Below are 27,868 nucleotides of genomic sequence, written 5' to 3' on the forward strand. Positions count from 1 at the left end.
AGTTTTATTTGAGAGAATCCAGAATAAAATACTTAGCACACATTTTCTACCATTCAACATGCATAATACATACTTAAGGAAATTTTAGATCTCTGTACAAGATTAATATATTAAATCCTCAAACCGACTATAATGTCTGAAAATGCATGTCTTTATGTCACTGTACCTCTCATTGCACTTGGCACAGTGTTGTGAATATATTTGTCATTTGTATGTTCTTTCTACCATACATTTCTGCCACTCCAATTGGCATATTGTGTTGGAAAACAATTGAGCGCTTGCCTTATGTTTTACTAAATTTATACGGAACTACATTGACACTTCCTTGCCCTTCAGATGCTGGGACTCACTGGTTGCTTTCTAGTTCTCAGGAGTCTCTATGTGACTCTGTCCTTTACACTTGCCCTGCAACATCACCCTCAGCCCTAGACAAAGCCAACATCATTTTTAAAAACCTGCAAATATGTCTGCAATCCACTGTATAAATGTTCTCATTCTATCAAAATCCTAGCCTCAGTAACTCAATGGAGCAATACAGGATGATAAAGTAGTTGATATGAAAGTCATAGAAAGTTTGCTTTGTTTATTCATCCAAACGTATGTTTTTAAAGGATGAGGCTTTTATCTGAAACAAATAAAATTATAATTTGAAATTTCAAATAATGTGACTAATAGATTATGAATTCATTTTCAAATATAGAAATAATTAAAACACTTGGGGGTATAGAAAAAGTGAGTGCTGTATCTATTCTTTTCTTATATGAATTTTACCCCAGCTGCCAGAATTTAGGTTTTTTGTGTTTTTTTTTTTTCTTTTTCTTTTTTTGAGACGGAGTCTCACTCTGTTGCCCAGGCTGGAGTGCAGTGGTGTTATCTCTCCACTCACTGCAAGCTCCACCTCCTGGGTTCACGCCACTCTCCTGCCTCAGCCTCCCGAGAAGCTGGAACCACAGGCGCCCACCACCACGCCCGGCTGATTTTTTGTATTTTTAGTAGAGACAGGGTTTCATCGTGTTAGCCAGGATGGTCTCCATCTCCTGACCTCGTGATCCACCCGCCTCAGCCTCCCAAAATGCTGGGATTACAGGCGTGAGCCACCACGCCTGGCACAAAGATATATTTTACTAATACCACAGAGGCATAATCTGCTGCTATTTCTTGATCAGGAGTAAACAAGTTGACTTCACAGCAGCTGATTTAATTTGCTTCCGCATTCATTCAATGGTATTTTTTGATTATTATAGAATATACTGAATTGGATAATAAGTCCTTTTTCTTTTTTCAGAAATGGTTTCTCTCTGTTACTGAGGCTGGAGTGCAGTAGCACTATCTCGACTCACTGCAGCCTCTGCCTGCTGGGCTCAAGAAATCCTTCAACCTCAGCCTCCTGAGTAGCTGGGACTACAGGTGAGCACCACCATGTCCACCTATATAATTTTTTTTTTTTTTTTTTTTTTTTTTGTAGAGACAGGGTTTCACTGTGTTGCCTAGGTTGGTCTCAAACTCCTGGGCTCACACCATCTTCCCCGCTCAGCATCCCAAAATGCTGGGATTACAGGTGTAAGCCACTGCACCTGACTGAGAAGGCTTTTTATTATAGGTTGTTCTTATTGTTTTATTTATTTGATTTACTTGTTGGTTTTCAAGGTAAGTTTGACATATAAGGTGGTATGTTTACAGGTCAAGTTATAGAGATAGCCAGATTGAAGTTCAAATCCAGAGCCAAGTTACTTAGACTCTCTAAGGACTTGTTTTTTCCCTTATAAAATTAAAATAAAGTGGATAGCCACTTCATAGGTTTGTAATAAGAATTAATATGATCATGATGTCACACAGTTACAAACAGATACTGAAACTTGGCTCTGCCAAAAAATATTAGCTATTGCCATTATGATTGTTCTCCTTAATACCTAAGGCATTTGCTGACAATCAGGTTACTCATCATGTCCTTCCAGGAAAAAAATTTAAAAATGTTTAAAACGTAGGAACTACTTTTAAAATTTAATTTTCAGACCTGACATAACACAGCTGAGGAAGAGAGGTGGTGGCTGACTGGGGATAGATGTAGAGATCATTAATGGTATAAGAGTGTGAGAATGTGAAGCAGGATAGGATATGATATTACTCACAGAGATCACAAATACATGTCAAAATTATATTTATCATTCATTTAAGTAAAATTCAACATTGTTTTCTTCAAAGAAGAAATCTTTCACTCTACCTAGTTAATTCTGGAAAATTTTACAAATTTAGCATGCCATTTTTTAGTATGAATTCCTTTCTTTCAGCTACCCTGCTAACTTTGGCATGATGAGCAGAAAAAAAAATAAACAGAATGATTAGTTCTGAAATATGAAAAAGTGTCCAAGAAGAGGAGTAGTCTTGAGAAGTAGGGAACAGGATGAAGTCACTAGGGGACAGAAGGGTAGGAGGGAGTGGGACCAGACAAACACCGAGCTCTGCGTGCACATGTTAACAGTCTAAAATATCCAGCATGCAGACTCTAGGTCAAGATAACCAAGATGAATTGCCAACTTCTCCACAAGCAACATGACTTTGGGTAAGGTATTTAAGTTTTCTGTGTCTTAGTTTCTTCAACTGATAAATAAAAATGATGGTCATATCTACTTCATAAAATTGTGATAATTGATTAATACATGTAATGAATAGTGTTTGGCATTTAGCTTATTAACAAGACATTTGATTAAAATATTAGCTACTTTTGTTAGCTAGCAACTCTCAATTTTGCCTAAAGCTGACCCCATATCTAGGGTTAGGTTTTGAAAGAAATTCATCACCATCAGAAGTAGGTCTGGAAATTATAAAGGAAAGCTTAAAGAAACAGAAATATGTGCAACACCTATTTACAAAGAATGCATTGGGAAACCCCCATTGAGCCCAGGTACATGGCACATGTCCCCTTTGGTTACGTAATTCAGTTCCCTGAGGGTCAGTATACTGTCTTTTTTCCCAAGGCAAACTTTTTAATAATTGTGATCCCACTCGATAGTCATGTTCACTTACTTTATAGGTACATTTGTGGCATATTTTAAAATGTGAAGTTGAGTGCTTTCACTTGAAAACCAAAGGCCTGTAATGACAACATGCTATAGAGGAAAAATTATTGATTTGTGTAAATAGGCAGATCTTGTTTGTATTCTAGCTCCAATACTTACTTATTTTGTGATATGGGCAATTTATATCCTGTCTGAGCCTGTGTTTCCTCTACAATATGAGCTAATTTCTACTTTGACGTATTGTTATGAGGGTTAAATATAAATTACTTTCTGGTTTATGATGTTGGTATATACTACTTCTATGTACGATAGTTTTTTTATGAATAAGATTTTTAACAGTAAGCCATAGAAAATATAACATAAGACTGATTCTTAGAATCTATCAAAACAGGTTGTAAAAATGACTTAAACATCTAGCATGGTAGTGACTAACATTTTGAAAAGCTTAATTTTTCCATTGAGAACTATAGCCCAACACAGTGTCTGTGCTTCAGTGTTCCTCTTGTCAGGAAGGATAATATCTGTGATGCATGGACTAACTCTAACGGAAATTTTTATTCTTAAGACACAAAATATTTCCCAGCACAGTACCTAAGGTCTTTGTGCTCATGTCAGCATTGGAGATAAATTTCTGGGAAAGTAGAGAAACTGCTCATTTCTATAGACATCAAAACACCAAAGTAGCTGGGCACGGTAGCTCACGCCTGTAATCCCAGCACTTTGGGAGGCCGAGGCGGGCGGATCACCTGAGGTCAGGAATTCGAGACCAGCCTCAACATGGAGAAACCCCATCTCTACTAAAAGTACAAAAAATTAGCTGGGCGTGGTGGTGCATGCCTATAATCCCAGCTACTCGGGAGGCTGAGGCAGGAGAATTCCTTGAACCTGGGAGGTGGAGGTTGCGGTGAGCCGAGATCGTGCCATTGCACTGCAGCCTGGGCAACAAGAGCGAAACTCCGTCTCAAAAAACAAAACAAAACAAAACGAAAAACACCAAAGTAAAAGTGAAAATAAAGCTACACAGCAGACTTTTTCTTTTAAAATACCTAAACTGAAAAGTATACCTATCAATGAAAAGTATACCTATCAAGAAACATCCAACTCATGAATTACTTTAAATATGTTTTTAAAACAGTGTGCTTGTTTTATAACAACAGATTCATGCTATTTACCTGATATTCCCCAGTAGTTGCTTTGTGGAGCTCAGTGTCATCCTTGGACACCATGGGCAATAAAAAGCATTTCTTCTGCACCAGTAAGACAAAAACAAACTGACTACTTCTCAAATGAACCTTGGAGGGCTTCCCTCAGTGGGGTTAGTGATCAGCAAATCATGTCAAATAACCCCTTTTGTTATTTTTGACATAATAGTGTTCCTAGCAGACAGTACTCAAGAATTCCCAGATTCTTAGCTTTAACATAAATTCAATATACTCTCTTTTATTAAAAGTCAAACTGTTTATTCACAGTAGTTCTTAGGTCCACGTTTCATTTTACACATATATGTGGATGTAATAGCTTTTTCCTTAGAATTTTTAAAAAATAGAATTCAGTAAAAGTCCTATATTTGTATTTTCTATGTGTCAAGAACAGATAACCATCATTAATGTGAACCGAATTTCAGTTGAGAAGCTGAAATTAGGAAGAATTGAAAAACACCTGAAATAAATCTTCAAGTAATAAAGGGGAAAGTTTACTTTAGAATTAGTGTATCAAAAATGGGAAAATTGGCTGGGCGCAGTGGCTCACGCCTGTAATCCCAGCACTTTGGGAGGCTGAGGCATGCAGATCACCTGAGGTCAGGAGTTCAAGACCTGCCTGGCCAACATGGTGAAACCCTGTGTCCACTAAAAATACAAAAATTAGCCGGGCATGGTGGTACATGCCTGTGGTCCCAGCTACTCGGGAGGCTGAGGCAGGAGAATCGCTTGAACCCCGGAGGCAGAGGTTGCAGTGAGCCGAGATCACACCACTACACTCGAACCTCGGTGACAGAGCGAGACTCCATAAAAATAAATAAATAAATAAATAAATAAATAAATAAAACTTTTTAAAAAGTCATTGCTTTATTTTTAAAAAATTAATAGTTTCAAAATGTATACATGTAAAATCTAACTGGGAATACTTTGTATCTACTTGTAGCACAAGATTAAATTTATTCTCAATTACTAGGAGATTTGCACAATAGAGTATATATTTACTTTAATCTGTATGACTAAAAGCCTCATTGTCAATGTGACTATGTCATCATTATCACATTCGTGAATCTCCTGATTATAACCTGCACAGATGGTCTACCTACAGGGCTCTGGGATAAGAAACTTGCTGTCTGTCTACAGAGGAAGCCATTTTCACTTCCAGATAGTTCTGAATATTTGCAAGTACTTGCTGATTTACAGTCAAATTATGTCTTGCTGTAACATCCATAATTACTGAACTTACATTTGAGATAAACCAAGATTAGACTAAACCATGCCTTCAAATGACACTCTCAAAAATGTGATGCAATTTATGTGCCAAAACTATCCTATCTTGCCATTTTCCTCCATTTGTTAGGAAAAGCATGGTCCTAGTTTTGTTAGGCACAGTTGACAATATTATTTTCAATCACTATGTCATTTGGATATCCTATATTTGAACACTCTTTAGTGTCTTCCAGTTAAAATATGCATAAAAACTGCACGTCCAGGATACTCTACCTGGAGAAAAACATAGCTCTCATTAACCTTGTCCAGACATTAAACTTATGAGAGAAAATCATTATTTTCCTGTAAACAAATTACTCTGCTAAATTGTTTTTAGGCAGGATTAATAAACCTTTACTGTAAAGGGAAAGAGGCTAAGATTTTAGGTTTTGTGGGCCATATGATCTCTATACACCTGTTCAACTCTGCTGTTGCAGTGAGAAAGCATTTATAGACAATACACAAATGAATGAGTGTGTCCATGCTGCAATAAAACTTTATTTACAAAACCAGTCTCTTGGCTGGATATGGCCTGCAGGCTGTAATTTGCCAACCCTTGGTTTACAGCCTAGCTAGCTAAACACTGCTTGTTGTAGTAAAATCTTGCTTTTTAAAACATGTCTCTCATCCTAGTATTGTCATTATGTGTGTGTGGTTTATTGTTAAATATGTAATATTTAAGGGTCTTTCCTATTTAGTTTTATTAACTAAAAGCTGTTTCATAATTATAATGCACAGACATCTATATAGGTTTTTATTTTATCATTCAACCTATTAGCTAATCCTTAGAGTTCTGTTTCATTCTTCATGTGTTTGACAGATGAACATGTCTAAAACACTGATGAAAATGTTACCAGAATATAAACAAAAATGAAATTTTCAAGTTAAAACCATTTTGTTAGTAATATGTAAGTATATCAATTAGCCATTAAATAATTTACCAAATTATTCCATTACCTAATCCATATTGCTCCTTCTTGTCCACAAGAATATAGTAAGGTACATTACCAAATACATACCTCTGACTTTAGTGGGCATTTAATGTATTATTAGAGGATCCTGATATCTGTCTTTCTTAAAGAAATTAAACTCATCCCTAGTGATTATACTTTCTTCATCTAACACTATAATATCGATAACATTTGAAAAAATAATGTCTAATAATGAACACTAGATTTACAGAGTATTTTTAGACAATTTTCTAAAATTATCTGAAAAATTTGGCCAGAATCAGTGTAAAATTCACATCTGAGCTTATGGAAGCCAACTTTATTCCACTCTAAAAGGACAAAATTTTGTACTTTTAATTTTATCTTTTAAAATGTTTTAACATAAAGGTAGTGGAAGACGTTACTAAAGGAAGCTTAGATAGTAACATATTTGTCGTCTCAGCTAACACAAAGACCACAGATGGGGCAGATCTGTAGGATGCAAAAACTTTCCTTCTTCTCACCTCATAGTAGTCATATGGCTACTGCAATTCTCTGGTTTCATGTGCTTACAAAATGTCCTTTATTTAAAAATAAAAAGAAAGAGAAAGACAAAGACAAAGAAAGACAAAGAAAGAGAAAGAAAGAAAGAAAGAAAGAGAAAGAAGGAAAAAAGAAAAAAAATAATTTCTTCATGTGTCTATTTAAATTAACAAAGACATGAATTGTCCCAGACCTCCCTGTGATGGTTAATTTCATGTGTCACTTTTACTGGGCTAAGGGTTGCCCACATGGCTGATAAAACATTATTTCTGAGTGTGTCTGTGTTTCCAGAGAAATTAGCATTTGAATAGGTAGACTGGGTGAAGAGGATCATCCTCACCAATATCTATGGGCATCCTTCAATCTATTCAGAGCCCAAATAAAACAAAAAGGCAGAGGAAGGGTGAATTTAGTCTGTCTTCTTGAGCTGGGACATCCATCTTCTCTTGTCCTCCGATATTGGAACACCTGGTTCTCAGACTTTTGGGCTTAGGTTGAACTATATCACTAACTTTCCTGGGCCTCCATTGTGCAGGCAGGAGATTGTGGAACTTCTCAGCCTCGACATCCTTGTGAGCCAATTCCTCCCAAGAATTATCTTCTTCTAGCTATCTCTGTCTCTATCTATCTCATCTGTATCAGTATCTGTATCTATGTGTCATCTATATCATCTGTATCTTTATCTCATCTATCTCTATCTATATCTCTACCTCTATGTCTACATCTGTCTTAGTTATCTATCTCATTTATGGTTCTGTTTCTCTGGAGAACCTTAACTAATATAGTCCTTATCTTACAACTCACTTGCCAGCTTACCATGATTATAACCAAGTTGATCACTTCAAAGGAATACTGAATAATATATATTGTTTACACTAAGAGTTAGCTAGCCACCCTCCTCAAGCCGAATCTGGCCCCCACCTCACTTAGTAGAGCAAGCAAACTAAATGTAGATTATACATTGTTTACTCATTTAAAAAACCCCAAAGAATAACTTATCATGACACACTAAAATTTAAATTTTGATATACAAATAAAATTTTATTAGAACACAATTATATTTATTCATTTACATTTACATTCTTTGTCTATGGCTACTTTTACACTAATGCAGCAGAGTCTGTTAGTTGAGACACAAACAGGCCAATAAAGACCAACATTTTTACAATATGACCCTTTAAAAAAAAATTGACTCTTGGTTTAGACTGATCAATAATCCCATGGGAGGATTTTAATGATTTTCATTTGTAGCCAACCAAGCACTTTTTTTTTCTTGGCTAGGATAAATTTAGAACATCTATGTCCTTCCTTAAAATAGCCCCACATACTTGAAAGTCTGATTCTCTCACAACTATATTTTTTTCTCTGCTGTTAAAATTTGAACTCATTCTCTTCAGAAATAAAAAGAGTAACAAAATAGAAACTAAGCAGTCCCATTTTTATTTTGCCATTTATGAGGACCTATACCACCTAGTGGTGGTTTAGTATGTATTTAACAACCAGTACACTGAGAAAAACTGCTGTATTTTTAGTTTGCTTAATTTAGTGGTGTTGAATATTTCCTCTAGGACCAATTTTGGCTTACAAATATGATTTCTTTGAATGCAAAGTTGGGAGGAGATGAGCACTGTGTGCTCCTATGAGGAGTTCCATCTGGCTCAAACATAAACACTATTAATATCACTTTGCTCTAGACATGTGATTCTCCTTGATAATGCTTCTTGCATTAACTGCAACATAAAAGTTACAATCCTTATTATTCATGAAAAACTCAATTTGTATAGGACTCTTGATAATATTTTAATATATATACATTTTATAATGATTTTTATTGATATTTTTCTTCTTTTAGACTTTTTTTTGTTTATTTATATAGTTAGTTTTCACATTAAATGGGAGAAACACTGACATTGTTCAATTCACAGCCAGGGAAATTCTGTGTGAATGATATCATATTATATTTCTTTTAATGCTCTAAACAATGTTGTGAGGCAAGTGTTATATCTGATTTGCATATGAAGAAACATATTCCGAGATTAAAAAATTGCCCAGTTTCACACAAGGAATAAATTGGAGCACAGGAGTTCTATATAGATAGACCTGTATGACTTCACAGAGTGAAATGGACAGATAAACAATTCACTTTCCAGGAGAAATCACAGGACAATGGATATCAGAATAAATGATGGGACCAGGGTAATATTGGATGTTTTGTATACAAAAAACTAATTTGGGCAACAAAAAAGGATATAAAGTCACTGAAGCAAAATATATATTATGAAATCTAAAAGAAAATATGCTATTGGTTGGCCATGGCTACATTATAAAAAACATTTCATTTCACATAAAGTACGAATACTATACTATGACTATGAGTTAATATTAAAAAATTGACCACATAGGAAATAGGAGAAAAGAGTAACAACACTGTGGAAAGCAAAGAAAACGACTGCAAGATGCAGCTATCACCACCATCTCCTGGCCACATACGGACCTCCTCAGAAGCCTAGATGAATAAAGGGAAGAGACTGGAGTTATTAAAATTTGTAAACTCAGAGTAAAAGCCTTCCTGAGCTGAGGCTAGACCTCTGAGGGAGAGATATGTTTCAACTGCTGCTGTTACCTCTGAAGAGGCACTTTCTGGGGCTCTGAAAAAATTGGTAAACTGAAACAATTACTGCTCCTAGGGCAAGGGGATGTTCTTGGGAGAATATCGGCAAGGACCGCAAGCAAACAGGAAAAGGAGATCTATTCTTCCATTCTCTTGCCTATGTTTCTCTAGTACCTCCCAATAGCAGAACCTAGCAGGATCCCACTTGAAGGAACTTGGAAAACATAGCTTGCTGATCCCCATCACGGTTTCATAGCAAATTTATTTCAGAGAAATGTGGCTAGAGATCAAGATTATTAGTAAATCAATTTTCTTACCTAATTTTTAATCTGTATTGCTTTCTTATAAATATCTGTGATTACAGAGACCTCAGTATTTTCTTTTTCTTCTGTAGCAGCATTTCAATCTTTTTTGAAGTTCTACCCCTCTTTCACTTCTAGTTCACACCATGTGAGAGCAATGGACCTAATCATCATGGGCAGTGGTCATAATATGTCTCAACCTGCCCAAAATAAAGATGCTACCCCATTAACCATATGGTTTATTTTGTAATATGCTCATGATCCAACCTAGTCCAATGAGAAACTTAACTAAAAATTTTGTTGAAATTACTGAGGAAAACAATGTTCATTTTCTGAAAAAGTAGCTTAGCTAGTAAGATATAAGCTCAGTGCTACTAGTGGCCATCTTGATGTGGAACAATACTGAGAATATTTCTTCAGGTAATCCTACAAGAAATGTGTGCAAAACAGAAAAGAGAAAGTTACAGTGAGAAATTTCTTATGTACTGTATTCAGTACAGCCTGAGGGTAGCTCTAAATCTAGATACTTAATAAGAATACTATTGATAATAAATAATACTCATACAGCAAATACTATGTGCTAAGCATTCTTTCATGTACTTTATAAGACTAATATATCTAATACTCACAAGGACTGTATGAGATAGATATTATTGTCCAGTTTTGTTATGTCCTACAAATAAAATGCCCTGACAAATTATATTCTCTCAACCATCTTTCTTTTGTTTGCAATCAACATTTTATATGTATTCACTTACTATGTATCACTCCTTTGATTCCTCAAAATTTATTTAGGGCTATATAAATATTTTGCTACTACTGGAATTAGCAAAAATTTAAGGTTAAGTTTTCAAACATGTTATTTCCCTCATCATACTGTAGCAAGAATTAGTAATCAATGAATCATAAACCCTATTTATTTATCCCAATTATTCCATGTTCACATACTCACAAAGGACATTATTCTGTCACCATTTAACCCTGTTCCCCAAAATCTCCTCATAAATGCCGTTTCAAAAACAGGCACGTTATAAAACGTGGTCTTCCTTTCCGTTTACAAGAGCATCCTGACTTCAGGGCGACTGTGAGTGGACTGTCCCTGAGCTGTGCTGCGGGGACAGCCAGCCGTCCAGGAATGTGTGCGATGCCCACACACAATGCCTCCCCCAACTACACATAGGAAAGCCTGGCTTTGTAAAATGGTGAGCAAGTGAGTTTTCTGCAAGGCTAGTTTTTCAGAGGAGAGGCCAAGTATATTTAAATGCAAAGTGGTACAAAACTGTATCTTTGCAGGGAGCCACATATTGACCCAATGGGAGGGCCTGCTGCCTGTTACCATGGCGCTCCCATTGGGCCCTGCCTCCTAGAAGCTAGGAAGGACCTGGAGGATTAGGATTCCACGTCAAGAATGGGTCACCAGCATCTTCCTTTCTACCCTCTTCTCTCTCAGGGCAAAGAGACTTTTCTTAAAAACTAACATTAAAAAATTGCTTGGGGCAAGGGCAGAAGTGGTGTGGGGGGATTGCCTCAAGTCAACGGATACTTACTTGATCTACAATTTCCTGAAGCAGTCTGACATCTTGCTCGCGGGACCCAGTGCTCTCTTCCAGTTGTAGGTGAAAGGCTGGAGAAAGGGACTCCCCCACCACTTTTAATCCAGAAATGCTGAAGAAGGGAAACACACACAGCCGTTAAGTCCCTTCCAGGCTTGAAGATCGCTCACGGAGAAATAATGTTAGAAGTGCGCAACGTCAAGGCACAGTGAATGTACAGAAGCTTGCGATGACGGGAAGCATCATTCCAATTCCAACAAAGAAAGGGAAACGAGGCACTCTGGGCAGTGCTTCCTCATCTAAAAAAGTCTGCCTGCGATGTGGCTTCCTGAGCGCAGGACCGGGTCTCGTGGCCCCAGCCTCCCACCAGGGAGTCTGTGCCTCCTTACAGGCCCTCCGGGCCCCACCTTGGCCTATCATCCCCTTGCCATGTGCTCCCTCGCCCCCGATGTTTGTTCTTCCCTGTGCTGGCTGCACGCGCCGGGGCCCAGCTCCTGCACTGCCTGCTGCTGGGGCCTTCTTCATCACCCACTTTAGGGAAGGCTCTGCTCCATCATTTGCTATTTTTCATCCTGTCTGGATCCTTCACAAGCTACTCACTACAGTTTATGTTATGCTTCCTTGCTTATTATCTATGTCTTTAGTTTTTATTTTGTCTCTCATAAATTACAGGGATGATTTCTGACATTAACAACATTATACCCCATCTCTACAAATAAAACAAAACAAAAACAAAAACAAAAAACAAAAAATTGGCCGAGTGTGGTGGCTTGCGCCTGTAGTCCCAGCTACTTGGGAAGCTCAGGTGGGAAGATCGCTTGAACTCAGGAGGTCAAGGTTGCAGTGAGCTGAGATTGTGCCACTGCACTCTAGCTTGGGTGACAGAGCAAAACTCTGTCTCAAAGAAAAACCCAACAAATACCAAACATACATTATATTTTGACTAACAGCAATATGTTTAGATAGAAAAATGTCCTTATTTGCATGTTAAGTTTTAGATTTTACTTGGATTAAAATTATTTTCTTTTTACTTAGGATTAACAGCACAAAAATCTGTAGCTTCTCAGGGAGAAAGGTAGATCTTTAGGGGCCAAATCCTGTATTTTTAGATTAAATTAAATTTAATCCTGTATTTTTACTACAGCTGCCATGAGATGCTATTCCATATTATTATTATTATTTTTGAGACGGCATCTTGCTCTGTCACTCAGGCTGGCTGGAGTGCAGTGGCACGATCTCGGCTACTATCTAGTCAGGTTCATTTAAAGTCTATTTTCTCCTATAACAACAAATATTATTTGATTTTTGACCTACCTCCTAGGACACAAATGTGATATATGTCTATTTGAAACTGAGCTAAACATTTTAGATTCCTTTCATTTAGTCTGTTTCACCTAAAACGATTTGGTTTTCCCTCAGAATGAAATGACAATAAAAAGTACTAGGTAGCACAACTGAATCTTCCCAGTTTAGGACTCAAAAAGCCTTTACAGAATGACTACTGTATGTTACAATAATGTGAATTCTGGAAACTCATCTGACCTGGCCTTCCAATCACCCTTGGAACATTATTAATTAGCGTCTCCTTTCTTTAAATACAACACATCATGCTATATCTCTCAATAAAGCAGGCCACAGGTCTGAATCATGGAATCTTGGGCATGTGGAATGTGGGGGAACCTTCTAGATTAGTTCCTTACTAATGTAGAAACTAAGCAATACACTTTGAAAACCCATTTCCTGTGTAAATTCTGACCATGTTAAACGCATATATCAAGTATCTTTTTTTTTTTTAAAGGTCATGTATTCTCACAGTATTAAAAAATTGCTTTCAGTCAGGTGTGGAGGCTCATGCCTGTAATCCCAAGCACTTTGGGAGGCCAAGGCAGGTAGATCACCTGAGGTCAGGAGTTTGAGACCAGCCTGGCCAACATGGTGAAACCCTGTCTCTACTAAAAATATAAAAATTAGCCAGGTGCGGTGGTGGGCACCTGTAATACCAGCTACTCGGGAGGCTGAGGTAGTATAATCACTTGAACCTGGGAGGTAGAGGTTGCAGTGAGCTGAGATCGCGCCACTGCACTCCAGCCTGGGCAACAAAAGCAAGACTCTGTCTCAAAACAAAAACAAAAACAAAAACAAAAAACAAAAAACAAAAAAAAAAACAACAAAAAAAAAACTGCTTTCCAAATAGCATTTCATATGAATCAAATGGCCTCAATTTTCCTCAAGAAATACAAGGCGCGATGGCTCACACCTATAATCCCAGCACTTTGGGATGCCAAGGTTGGGGGGATCACGAGGCCAGGAGTTCAAGACCAGCCTGACCAACATGGTGAAACCCCATCTCTACTAAAAATACAATAGCCAGGTGTGGTGGCATGTGCCTGTAATCCCAGCTACTCAGGAGGCTGAGACAGGAAAATCACTTGAATCTGGGAGGTGGAGGTTGCAGTGAGCTGAGATCGTGCCACTGTGCTCCAGCCTGAGTGACAGAGCAAGACTCTGTCTCTAAAAAGAAAAGAAAAGAAAAGAAATACAAGGCACCTGAGGTCCAAATCTAACTTGTGCTTTTTGATCAAATGGTCTCATCTCACATGCTGGTGAGAGAAGGAATTAAACAAAATGCCCTATCTCTGGTTGCCCAGATGCTGAATGTCAGATGAGTTTAATTAAAACCAAATGGACACGTTTGTAGCTTGAGTTCAGAGGAGCCGTGTTTCAGAGTCTATTACACTACTCTTTAACAAAAGACTTTGCCAAACATATCATCTTATCCCAGTGGATAAACGAGCACTGGGCTAGCTCCCAGGGACAGAGCAATCACCCAGGTAGCCACGGTCTCCACTGTGTGCTTATAGTCTATAGGGAGAATCTGACACCAATAACTATCTCTATTACAATGAAAACAGAGGCAAACCAGCATAGGATGTTGACTTCCTTCCCCAAACTCAATCTCAGAGATGAGAGTAGTGAGAAATTAGAGAAAAACTGAACAAAAAAATTACTCAGAACTAAACATTGAAGATACTGCCTTTGAAAATATTTATCTTTAACATATTTATTGGAAAATGAGAAATAAAACCAAAAGCTAAATGTAAGAAGCTGAAGAAGAGTAAGAACACAGTGCAATGAGACAGTGCATAAAAATAAGAAAACACACTGATGAAAACACACAAAACCAAATTTATATAAATAAAAAGTTAAAATAATATAGATATATGAGAGATAATCAACAACTATTCCCAAACCAAAGGCCCCAAGCCTACATGGCCGTAAAGTGGGAGACCTACTCTCAACTTTTGAAGAAACGATCAAGCCTTGTTTTACTCTGTGCTTCCATGAAGCAGAAAGAGTGGCAAATAGCCAAATCATCTACTGAAGCTACCCTAACACTGACTCCTATGTTACATAAAGTTGGTACAAGGTTATAGATCCATTTAAATTATAAACATAAATATAAAAAGTCAAATTAAAATATTAGCTAAATAAATCTAACAGTGTAGAAAAAGATATTATAATGAAGTAATGGTTTTCTCAAGAATGCAGGGATGGTTTAACATCAGAAAATATTTCAATGTAATTCAGCCATAAGACAAATTTATGATTTACCTTAATAGATGTTAAAAAAAATGGATAAAGTTCAACATCTATTTATGATTTTAAAAAAAGGCCTTCAAATTTAGGAATCATTTAGCCAGGTGCAGTGGTACGCACCGGTAGTCCCAACTAATTGGGAGGTGCTTGAGTCCAGGAGTTTGAGGCTATAGTGTGTTGACTATATCTGTGAATAGCCACTGCCCTCCAGCCTGGGCAACATAGCACAATCCTGTCTCTTAAAAAAACCACAAAACAAAACAAAACTAGGAATAATTCGATAAAAGCTACTCACCAAAAACCCATAGCATGATGTTTTATACTTAATGAAGAAGTGCTTCTATACTGGGAATAAGGAAAGAATGTTTGCTATTATTGCCACTGTTCAATACAGATTAGGGACTCAGACCAAAGCAATAAAATAAGAAAATGAACTAAGATGTAAAAGCATTACGAAGGAAAGAGAGAACACCATTATTGCAGACAACAGGACTTCCATGCACGTCATTATAACAGAATGAAACAACTACTGGAAATACTAAGAGTTTAGAAAGACTCCTGGATATAAGGTCAGTTTAGAGAAAATAATAATATTCTTATGAATCAGCAATAATCAAGTAGAAAATATAACAGAAAAGACAACTCTATTCATAACAGCAACAAAATCTATAGGATGTCTGAAAATTCCCTTTAAAGGTTCCATAAAGGTACAAGGGCTTTATAGGAATTCCATTAAAGGACACAAAGGGAGATTTAAATAGAGAGCTCATGTTCATGGATGACATTTCCCTCCACATTCATCAGAAAATTTAATGCAGTTCCAATTAAGATTCTAGTAATAATTTTGGAGAAACCCATATTCCAAAACAGCAATAAAAACAGACATTAGTGATAAACCTGTATTCCAGAACAGTGATAAAAACAGACAAAATCAAAAGAGTCTGAGGAATGAGCAAATATACCAATGGAATGGAAGAGACAGTTTAAAAACAGATCTAGGTACAAATGGGAACCTGGTATATGATACAGTACTGCCAACCAGTAGGAGAAAGGATGTTTTATACTTAGCCAGATGTTATTCAGAAATTGATCTCAGTAATCTTAAACTGAAATATTCTTCTCTTGACCGATTTCTTTCTCCAGCCACCATCTTGTTTCTCAGTTCCTCTTCAGAGAAAAACTCCTCAAAACAGTCATCTAAGCCGTGTCCACCTGTCTGGAACCTCCTTCAAGCAGGCATTTTACCCCACACTCCCCTGAAACTACTCACCGAGTCATAATACCTCTACATGACGAAGTCGAAGGATCAGTGTTCTGTTATCTGGTCTGGCCTGTCAGCAGTGGCATGTCACAGGCTGACCTCCTACATAAGCAATTTCTTCCCTGGTTTCCAGGACCCTAGTCTCTTCTAGCCTGCCTCTTCCTCACTGGCCACTCTTTCTCGGACTAGTCTTCGCTAGTTTCTGACCTCTTCACACTGAAATGCTTCATATAATATCCATACCCGAAGACTCAAAAATTTATCTCTAGCTCAGTACTCTCCCTCACACTTCAGACTTGTATATCCAGCTGCTGCTCTGCACTCCATGTCTGATGGGCACTTTGGGCTTAACATAACCACTGCTGACCTTCCCCAGAAAGTATTTCTCCATAGTTCTGTCCCTCTCACTCATTAGCAACTCTACCTATTTACTCTGACCAAACCCCCTAAGCTCTACCTGGAGTCTTCTCTTTCTCACTCACCCTGCATATGAACTTCTGCCAGATCCAGTGTGCTCTTCCTTCAGAAGATACCCAGAATCCAGACACTTCACACATCATGGCTCCCAACATGGTCAGAGTCACCATCACCTTTCACCTGAGTGAATCTCCTAACTGGTCTCCCTGCTTCTGTTCTTATTGCTGTTCAATGTATTTTTTCACACCATGCAAAAGTAATTTTGCTATGGTATCAGATAGGCTGTTTCACTTTTTTGCTCAAAACCATGCTAGGGCTTCCTCTGTGTGCCAACGCCCTCATCACGGCTCACAAGTCCCTGTGTGCGGATGGCCCATGACCCAGCCCTCATCTTCCACCAGATTTCCCACTCCTTCCCTCCTGTCACATTGGCCTCTTTGCTATTTTGTTTACTGTTCTCTGTAACCATCTAGATACCAGCACGGTTTGCCCCTGCGACCCTTTTGAATGCATGTTTACTATGAGGTGCCATGGAGTCTTCCAACTGTGGATAATGAGTAGGCAACTGGGTGTGAGACCTGCAGCTGCAGTGGTCCAGGGTGGAGATATGAAGCTGGGAGCTGTCTACATACACGTGTCATGAAACGATGTGCAGCTCCAGCTGTGGAAGAAGGCATTCTTCAAGAAGGTAACGAGAAGAAGAGAAGCACAGACAAAGCCTTGAAGAGCAAGGTGTTGAAAGAAAGCCTTCAGAGGAGACCGAGATGGAGCCATTCAAAGATGTAAAAGGAAATCCAGGTGTGCAGTGTAGCAGAGTCCAAAGAAGGAAAGATTGGTCACCTGTGCTGAAAACTATGGGGACATCAAGAAGATGAGCTCTGAAGATGGTCCACTGGATTCAGCAGTCAGTGGAGACCTCCACAAAAACAGTCCAGGCGAAGGGCAGTAGCAGAAGCCAGGTCTCAGAGCTGCCAGTGTAAGTGAAGATGTGGAGATGATAGCTACTGAGAGGAGCAAAGACATGGGGAGTTGCAGAGGGAAATGTTGGGTGACAGGCAAGAGGAATTTAAAGTGGACGTGACTGCTAATCAAATGACACAAGAAAGGGGACAGGCTGAGGACAAAGTAGCAGGGACAAGCAAAGGCACTCAGTCCTTAAAAAAGGGCCTGTGGTAGTTGGAGCAACATTTATTGGCCTACAGGAGGGAAGACTGGTTCAGATACCCACAGGTGTGTAGATTTGTCAGGAAATATGACAGAGTCCCAAGTGACAGCATAAGGCCAGGCTGTTAGCTAAAAGTGAGGGGAGTGAAGACAAGAGGATTAGGAATTTTGGAAAGAAAAAGTGTGATAGAGCTGGGGTAAGTGGAGATTGGACTTAGAAAAAGGCAGGTTAACACCATAGAGTGAAGGGCATATAAGGCTAGCACTGATGAATTTCCAGTGACTCCAATATGCTAGGCTGTGTTGGCATATTAATATTTCACAAACAATGGAACTGGAACCAATACAAATATATCTCTCTACCATAAATCATGCAAGAACTGCTGTTACTATCACATAGACACACCCAGAACTTTAATTGTCTCTGCCCCTTCTTTATCTGGAACAGCTGTGATGTACTCATTTATGAATTGTCCTTTTCTTTCAGTTAAGTCTCCAGTTTCCATATCTGGAACAGAGATAGGACTTTCATGACCAAGAAAGCATGCTTCACCTTAGGAAAGGCAAAAAGAAAGACCCCGGGCAATGTGAAATCACTTCCTATAAGACCAGAAATGTGCCTGGAGAATCACCAACCTCGATCTTTTTTTTTTTTTTTTAACTACAGAGGAATCTTAAAGAGTGACTCTTGTGTAGTTTAAAAAAAGAAAAAAAAAGAAACACTGATAAAATTTCACTTGTTTCTTTTTCTTGTGTTAAAACTTAGTAATTTATTAAAAAGTAATACAGATGGTATTAACCCAGTCATCTAATTACATAATATATAATGGCATCCCTGTGTGTGCAGACATGGAGAGATGCTTCAGTGTTTACCCTGGTTATTTCTGGTGGTAAGATGTTGGGTTGTTATTTTCATCTTTCTATCTTCTGTACTGCTGTAATATTTTATTAATGAGTTTGTTTCATTTTCAGAAAAACAAAGTCACGATTCTTTAAAACAGATGATCTGGTTTTATACAAATAAACCAATGTGAGTGAACTAAGTTTTTGGTTTCTTAGTTGCAATTTGGTCAAACTGACCCAGGCCTAAATTTAAAACTTTCCATTAGTTGGAAATTTAAATTTAAATTTAAAACTTTCCATTAGTTGGAAATTTAAATTTAAATTTAAAACTTTCCATTAGTTGTTAAGTGTGGTGCAGATAAACTTTATGTTGGTTGAAAATATATAAAACTCACCCTTGTAAAGCTTTATGAATTTGTCTGCACTTTTCCTTCAACACTGCAAAAATACCTAGATGAAAAAGATACATTTGAGAGTCTATTTGAAACGTATGATAGTACTAACCTAAAAATATTTTTGAAGACCCAGATCAAGCTCATCAATTTAAAATGCTACAAATCCTTCTACATACTAACAGAGCCAGGAATCCACACTCCCCTGAAGGCCCAAGCTCTGTCTGGTGCTAACCCGCCCCTTCTCACCTCACTATCCCACTTTCAACACACCTGGAATGATGCTTTCAAGAGCAATCAATGCCTCTTGTTCTCATCAAGATCCTAATCTGGCCAAGAATCAAAGGGTACAAATTTATTGGTTATTTCTTTATCATAAACAATTTGGTAAAAAATCAACTATAGTAAAGTAATTTTTACAAGATTTCTTGATATTTTCCTTTTTTATTAAAGGAAAATCCCAAAACTAAAGTATCTGATCAGAAGGTAGGAGTGCCAGGCCATCTGAGAAGCAAGCATATGAATGAGCACAGAGACACACATTTTCTGGTTCTCTGAATTAGTATCAGTGATGAAGATTCAGAAATACGGTACTAGGTAGGGCTTGCTGCTCCCTTTCCGTTTTAAGCTTTGCAAAGGTGGCACTGTCGTAGCCAAAGGCCACATTTTAAATTCTTAGTAGACTTTTTATTTTTCCCACTGAGTAAGTTATTTGCTGGTAAACCCGGCTTGGCCTCAGTACCAACTGATGATTCAAAGGCTAAAGGCGAAAACTCACAATATTTATAAAATTGCACAGATAAAAAAGCAGCATGCTTCAGCTGATTTCTCAAAAAACTATTAACCAAATAAAGACTGGCTTATTTACACCAATGGAACGTTTAGGCCCAGAACTGGCTGAGAGCCCCTCCTCCTCCCAGCATCTCCACCCATTATCTGAGCTAGCCTTGCTTTGGCTCTGGCTCTGGCTCCAAGCACAGGAGAAAAGCTCTGACCCCAAGTCCTTGGGGCAGGAATAGCTTCTTCACTGCCATTCTTCCTACGAATGCCATATAATGTAACTGCAAACCAGTTTTGTCTGGCAAATAATTTCTCCAGTAAGTAAATCAGTAACACAACTAATGTAACCTGAAATCTCTTTGATTTCTTGGGCTTTTAAAGGGTTATACCTGGATTCTCTTCCATGATGTTGAGGGCCTCAATTGCTGCAGCAGCTAACAGGGGAGGTAACGAAGCCGAAAAGCGGTATCCCTGGCCGGAAAGCCGCTGAGAAGAAACAAATGAGTTGAAGACATATACACATTCTCTGTCGTTTCTAGGTAAACATTTGAAAGGCATCGGTTCTCTGGAACAACTACTGAACAGTGTGTACATGTGGTGAGGGGGGTAAGATCCAGCCATAAATAAACATTATACGTGTAACAGAAACAAGACTTTTTGTTAAATGAGAGATCATTTCTAAAGAGAAATCTTTTGAGTGATTCTTTAAAAATTGACATTTAAATAAAAATTGTGTGATTAAGTAAAATTTTGTATTTCGAAGTTATATTTTGAGGTGACCAATGGAGAAATTAGTTTCAGTTTTAGCTCCTGTTTTTAAAAAGAACCCACCTGATGATCAATTACAAAAGACCTGCCACAGCAGAAACCTCCAATAGAAGCAAGTGCATTCTCCATGTTAGCACTGATAAGATCAATATCATCAATCTGCCGGAAAAGGAGGAGTGACAGTTATTCCACAATTTAAAGAAAAAAAGGCCAACTTCAAGCCTAGAGACAAAATTTAACAGCATTAAACTGTCTGTTAATATCTGGATTCAAACTACCTATCTACATGAAAATAAAAAATAAACCATATAACATCTATCGCTGAATGAACTGTAGTTTCATGGCCCATCTCTGAAACTGTCTCATCTTACACATTTTTACCATTTCATTATACATGACAAATTAACTCACAGCAAAGACAAATAAATTATAAGAAGATAAAACCCAAAGCTGTTCGATATTAAATGTAGTCACAGGTACAAAATAAGACTATTTCCTCGCTAAAACAGTTGTCTAGCCGGCCTTCTTCATGGGAGGCACTGAGATAAATAAAAACAAGCCTATCGAAGTTTTGAGCATTTTATTCTTGTATTCAGTTTGCCTCTCAGCATTTCATAAGTCAATTTATCCAAACGTCATGGCGATGGAATCTTTGACCAACTGGACAGCAGAAGAACCTAATGTGCTCTAATGACCTAATGGGCTTTGAGTCCTACATCTTTCTGACCACTCAGAACTCCTTCAGTCCTCATCTTTGGGTCCAGCCCTCAGCACCAAGTTCCATTCTGGGCACACAGTAGGCATTCAATCATTACTTACTGATGGCCATGTTAATGGATTGTCAGAACACAGCTAGTGTTTTCCTTAGTGTTTCATAGATCCAGCAGAGTTTTGAGAAACTCTGCACTCTTGCTCTTTTTAAAAAGCATTTTTAAACCTTTCATTATGAAAAATTTCAAGCCTGAACAAAGTAGAACAGAACAAAGAATCCCCATCATCCAGATTCAAACATTATCAACTCAAGGACAACCTTGCTTCACCTATATCCCCTACCACCCTCATCATTTCTTTGTAGTGAGTCCCAGACTTCACGGGGTTTCATCTATAAACATTTCACTGTGTATTTCTAAAAGATAAAAACTCTCTCAAAATATAATCACAAAACTAGTATCATACTTAAGACAACAATTTTTAAATGTTAAATTTAAATTTGATGTTAAATATATTCAAATATTCGGTGTTCAAATATCTCTGATTGTCTCACCAAATTTTCTTTTAACAGCAATTGTTTGAATCAGGATCCAAATAAAGCCCGTAGATTCTGCTCTCTACTCTCAGGCGCTTGTGAGTATTTCCTCAGTGACAACTGCTGGAAGCATTCACAAAACTACAACAGTGAAGTTCGAGTTTTTTCCTCCATAAAAATTTTCATGCCTTAAAAAAGGCTGTAGTATACTGCTAAATCTGCTTGAATTACACTTACATTTACCTTTCCATTTATTCCATTTACTTCCTCGGTGCACGTAACTGCTGAATGTCAGTCTGCCTTGGAGGAGGTGCTTCCATCCAACCTCCCGGGATATTCACTCTGCTCTACATTTTTCTCTGGGACTATATGGTAGTGGGATGTCGATAATGTAAGGCAATTTTACGTTTTACAGTTCAGCTCTGTAACACAGGTTGCACAGCTCTTATGTGCATGTTCTGGAGAAAAAGCTTTCTGTAACTCTTCCCGTGGTGGTTGGTAAGACAGCTGTTCAAGACTGGCTGACTTCCTCTGCCCTGAGGCTCCAGGAGCAAAACCCACTAGGCACTGCGGGCAGTCTGGGTCCGTTTCCCTCAGAAAAGGTAACATGACACCTCATTCTGTTTGGGACTTTAAGAGATTTTGCTGAATGCATGCCAGTGGTGTTTCTGACACACACTGACACACACACACACACACACACACACATAACTGTATCTACCTCCCACAAACAAGTTATATAGAATACAGATTTTTAAATACTAGAAACAGTATCCTTTCTCTGCCATCATGAACACTTCTGAAAAAACTACACAGGAAATTCCTAATGATTTTAAGAAATAATTGGAAGGCAAAATTTAACCATTTCTACAGAAGAGACACTAAAAGCCAATTCAAATGCAACTTTGCAAACAGAGCACAAACCATGACTACCCACTCCGAGTTTATAAGTTCAGAAGGAAGATGGGGTTCCCTGGTCTGGCTGACTAGACTCATCCTGGGCTCACTGAGGTGACAGACACCAAAGTTTCATGACCCTTCAAACTGATAAGGAGCACTGTCTTGTGCCTATAAAAGTATATGCCTAGCAGAATGGAACTACATGTCTCCTATGTCTCCTATAAGAGGGGAAACGTTCTTAAAAAAGGGGAACTTACATTGATTCCATAGTGTTCAGTGACTCCTCGGCCATGCTCTCCTAGGACTCCAAATGAAAGGCTTTCCTCCAGGAAGATTCTTGCTTTGTATTTGTATTTTAACTTAACCTAAGTGTTATATAAAGGTTAAAATACTAATGATTAGCACCACATAGAACATATTATGAAGAAAAAAATTAAGATTAAAAAGTATGTACAGCTGACTCTCAATACTTGTGAATTCTATACATGCAAATTCATCTACTTATTACAATTTATTTGCAACCTCCAAATCAATACTTTTTTCCTGTCATCACAGATATGTGCATGTGCAGAGCTGTGAAGAATTTGAATTACCTGACACGTGTTTTCCCAGGTGAAGGTGAACAGGCAACTGTTTCAGCTCTGATCCTGTGAAAAAGTATCCTTTTCATGGCCTATTTATTGCCACTTTTTTGGACTTCTGTGTTTTGTTGGTGATTTTGCTATTTAGAGTGGCCCCCAAGTGTCATGCTAAAGTGCCGTCTATTACTCCTAGTGCTGTAATGTCCCTTATGGAGAAAATTTGTGTGTTAGAGAAGCTTTGTTCAGGCATGAGTTGTAGTGCAATGAATCAACAGACATTAAATAAGACACCTTTAAACAAAAATACACATAAAGCAAGTTTTGTGTCAACTGGTTGATGAAAATGTTGTAACCAGAGGTGCAGAGGAACCTAACCCAATTATTTGCCCTAGCAGCAATAGTTTAGTATTTCTTATTCCAGTGTTCATGGCAACTTTATAGAATATAAGTAGGGTGAATGATGAGAATCAATTGTCCTTTAGATGGTCTAGAATAATTCAACTTAACAACAGACAGCACAATATTGATTTTTTTTTTTGAGACAGAGTCTTGCTCTGCCACCCAGGCTGGAGTGCAGTGGCAGGATCATGGCTCGCTGCAGCCTTGACCTCCTGGGCTCAAGTGATTCTCCCACCTCCGCCACCCAAAGTGTTGGGATTAAAGGTGTGAGCCACCATGCCCAGCTTCAGTGCTTATCTACACTTGAGCTGTTCCTATACTTCATCTTTAGTTTTGTATCTGTCCATCAGCACTGCTTCATTACTGTAGCCCTATAATATACGTCCTAGTACCTTCTGGTTCACTACCTCCCTCCCATTATTCTATCAACCGCTGACACTCTTACAAAAACAGAAAGAAGAAAACAAATACATCTCTTCTATTGATATTTAAAATATGTTTAGATTTCCTCAGAAATAGTGAAAACATTTAAAAATAACATATGGAACCCTTATTTTGAATCCTTATTCAATTAATAGACTCCTAGATTAAAATCTCAATGGCCAAATGCAAGGGTGGTTCAACATGGAAAAATCAAATATGTATTACATACATATTAGAAGAATGTAGGGGGAAAAACCCCACATGATCATCCAAATAAATGCAGAAAAAAAATTTGACAAAATCCAACAACCTCTCATGATAAAACACTCAATACATTAAAAATGGGAAGGAACTTCCTCAACCTGATAAAAGGTTATTATAAAAAACTCACAGCTAACATCATACTCAATGGTAGAAGACTGAAAGCTTTCCTTATAAGATCAGGAACAAGACAAAGATGCTCATTTTCGCCACCTCTAGTCAACACTGTAGTCGAGGTCCTAGCCAGGGCAATCAGGCAAGAAAGATAAAAGGCATCCAAATTGAAAAGAAACAAGTAAAATTATCTCTATTCACAGGTGGTGTAATCTTATACATAGAATAAAATCCACAAAAGTACTATTTGAGCTAATAAATTCAGCAGAAGTTACATTATGCAAAAGCAATACACAAATATCTGTTGTATTTCTATAAACTAGCAGTAAACAATCTAAAAAGGAAATTAAGGAAACAATTCCATTTATAGTAGCATAAAAAAATCAAATACTTAGTGATAAATTTAACCAAAGAGGTGCAGGACGTGTATACTAAAAACCACAAAACATTGCTGAAGGAAATATCTAAATAGATGGAAAAATCTCAAGTTCAGGACTGGAAGACTTGATATCATTAAGATGGTAATACTTCCCAAAGTGACTACATATTCAATGCAATCCCCACCAAAATCCCAACAATACTTTTTACAGAAATGGAAAAGTTAATCCTAAAATTCAAATGGAATTTCAAGAGACTCCAAATAGCTAAAATAATTTTGAAAAAGAACAAAGTTGAACTCACATGTCCTGATTTCAAAACTCACTACAAAGCTACAATAATTGACACAGTGTGGTACTGGCATAAGGACAGACATATAGAAGAATGAAACAGAATAGAGTCTAGAAATAAACCCACACATCTATGGTCAATTAATTTCAACAAGGGTGCCAAGACCAGTCAATGGGGAAACATTCACCAATGATGCAGGCAAAACTGGATAACCACTTGTGAAAGAATAAAATTGGACTTCTTCATCATCGCATATGAAAAATGAACTCAAATGAACTACAGACCTAAATGTGAGATTGAAAACTATAAACTCTTAGGGGGAAACATAGCAGTAAATATTGATAATTTTGGATTAAATAAAGTTTTTTTTTTTTTTGAGATGGAGTCTCACTGTGTTGCCCAGGCTGGAGAGCACTGGCATGATCTCGGCTCATTGCAACCTCCACATCCCGGGTTCAAGCAATTCTGCTGCCTCAGCCTCCAGAGTAGCTGGGATTACAGGTGTGTACCACCACGCCCTGCTAATTTTTTTGTATTTTTAGCAGAGACAGGGTATTACCATGTTGGCCAGGCTGGTCTCGAACTCCTGACCTCAAATGATTCACCCGCCTCGGCCTCCCAAAGTGCTGGGATTACAGGCGTGAGCCACCGTGCCCAGCCAGATTAAACAAAGATTTTAAAATAAAACACAAATGCACAAGCAACAACAAAACACATAAATTGGACATCATCAAAATTTTTAAAAACTGTGTGTCAAAGGACAGTATCAAATAAATGAAACAAACCCCCACAAAATAGGAGAAAATATTTGCAAATCATGTATCTGATAAAAATCTAGTATCCAGAATATACAAAGAATTCTTTTAAAAACAAAAAGACAAACAACCCAATTTAAAAAATGGGCAAAGCACCTGAATAGATATGTCTCCAAAGATATACGCATGGCCAAAAAAACAAACAAACAAAAAAACAAGAAAAGAGGCTCAGCATCATTAGCCATTTGGGAAACACAGGTCAAAACCACAGTGAGATACTACCTCATGCTCAATAGGGTGGCTAAAACAAACCAACAAAAACCCCTAGAAAATATAAGTGCTGACAAAGATGTAGAGAAACTGTAACCCTGGTACATAGCTGATGGGAATGTACAATGGTGCAATCGCTGTGGAAAACAGTATGTCAGTTCCTTATTAAGTTAAACACAGAATTACCATATAATCCAGCAATTACCCTGCTAGATATATACATAAAAGAACTGAAAACAGGAATTCAGACAAATACCTGTACACAAATGTTCACAACAGCACTATTCGCAATAGCAAAAAGGTGGAAAGAACCCAAATATCCATCTGTGGATGAACATATAAAACAAAACGTGGTATTATCCATGCAATGGACTATAACTTAGCATTAAAAAGGTATGAAATACTGTTACATGGTATACAATGTTAATGAACTTTAAAAACATTAAGTGAATGAAGCCAGAAAGAAAAGGTCATATATTATATGATGCCATTTATAGGAAATAACCAGAAAAGGGAAATCCATAGAGACAGAAAGCAGATTGGTGGTTGCTGGGAGCTACAGGGAGAAGAAAATGGGGAGTGACTGTTTAATGGGTTTGAGGTCTTCTTTGCCAGTCATGAAAAGGTTTTTGACCTAGAGTTCATGGCTGCACACATGGTAAATGCAATAAATGTCACTGTCCTGTACAGTTTAAATTGGTTAATTCTGTGTTATGTGAATTTCACCTCAATAAAGGAAATCTCAATGGTCATGGTTTCTAAAAACAGTTATGTTGCTTTCACTATTAAAAAGCTAAGTTTTGGCCATGTGTGGTGGCTCACGCCTGTAATCCCAGCACTTTGGGAGGCCAAGGAGGGCAGATCACCTGAGGTCGGGAGTTCAAGACCAGCCTGACCAACATGGAGAAACCTCGTCTCTACTAAAAATACAAAATTAGCCGGGCGTGGTGGCACATGCTTGTAATCCCAGCTACCTGGGAGGCTGAGGCAGGAGAATCGCTTGAACCCAGCAGCCAGAGGTTGAGGTAGCCGAGATCGTGCCATTGCATTCCAGCCTAGGCAACAAAAGTGAAACTCCATCTCAAACAAAAAACAAAAAACAAAAAAACAAAAAAAACAAAAAAGCAAGCTATGCTTTCATTCATATGCAATTCTACAAAAGGTAAAACTAATCTACAGGAATAGAAAGTAGATTAATGGCTGTCTGGGGCCAACATGGGTACGCACCACCAAGAGGCATCAGGAAGCTTTCTGGATAAAGTTTTCTTTCTGGATAAACATTGTCTTACACAAAAATGTTCTGTATCTTGACTGTGGTGGTGATGACTGTGGTGATAGAGATGTATATACATCTGTCAAAACTTATCAAACTTTACCCTTAAAGTAGGTGTACTTTATACGTTGATTTCGCCTAAATAAAGCTGGATCTTAAAAGCTACGTATGGCCGACGCAGTGGCTCATGCCTGTAATCCCAGCATTTTGGGAGGCCCAGGCGGGCGGATCACGAGGTCAAGAGATTGAGACCATCCTAGCCGACATGGTGAAACCCCGCATCTACTAAAAATACAAAAATTAGCTGGGGGTGGTTGCACACGCCTATAGTTCCA

At 37.9% G+C, this 27,868-nt stretch overlaps 1 protein-coding gene across 1 annotated transcript in view; it reads right to left on the minus strand.

The window, feature by feature from the left end:
• LOC129044937 (insulin receptor-like) overlaps positions 1-27,868 on the minus strand; it is a 292,218-nt gene that overhangs the window by 62,614 nt on the left and 201,736 nt on the right. The window contains 5 exon segments of the mRNA XM_063669850.1: positions 11,415-11,532; positions 19,098-19,152; positions 20,264-20,360; positions 20,706-20,801; positions 23,046-23,153. Of these exon segments, the coding sequence (XP_063525920.1) occupies positions 11,415-11,532; positions 19,098-19,152; positions 20,264-20,360; positions 20,706-20,801; positions 23,046-23,153 (474 nt within the window).

Source organism: Pongo pygmaeus, chromosome 8 (genome assembly GCF_028885625.2).
Source record: "Pongo pygmaeus isolate AG05252 chromosome 8, NHGRI_mPonPyg2-v2.0_pri, whole genome shotgun sequence".
NCBI lineage: Eukaryota > Metazoa > Chordata > Mammalia > Primates > Hominidae > Pongo > Pongo pygmaeus.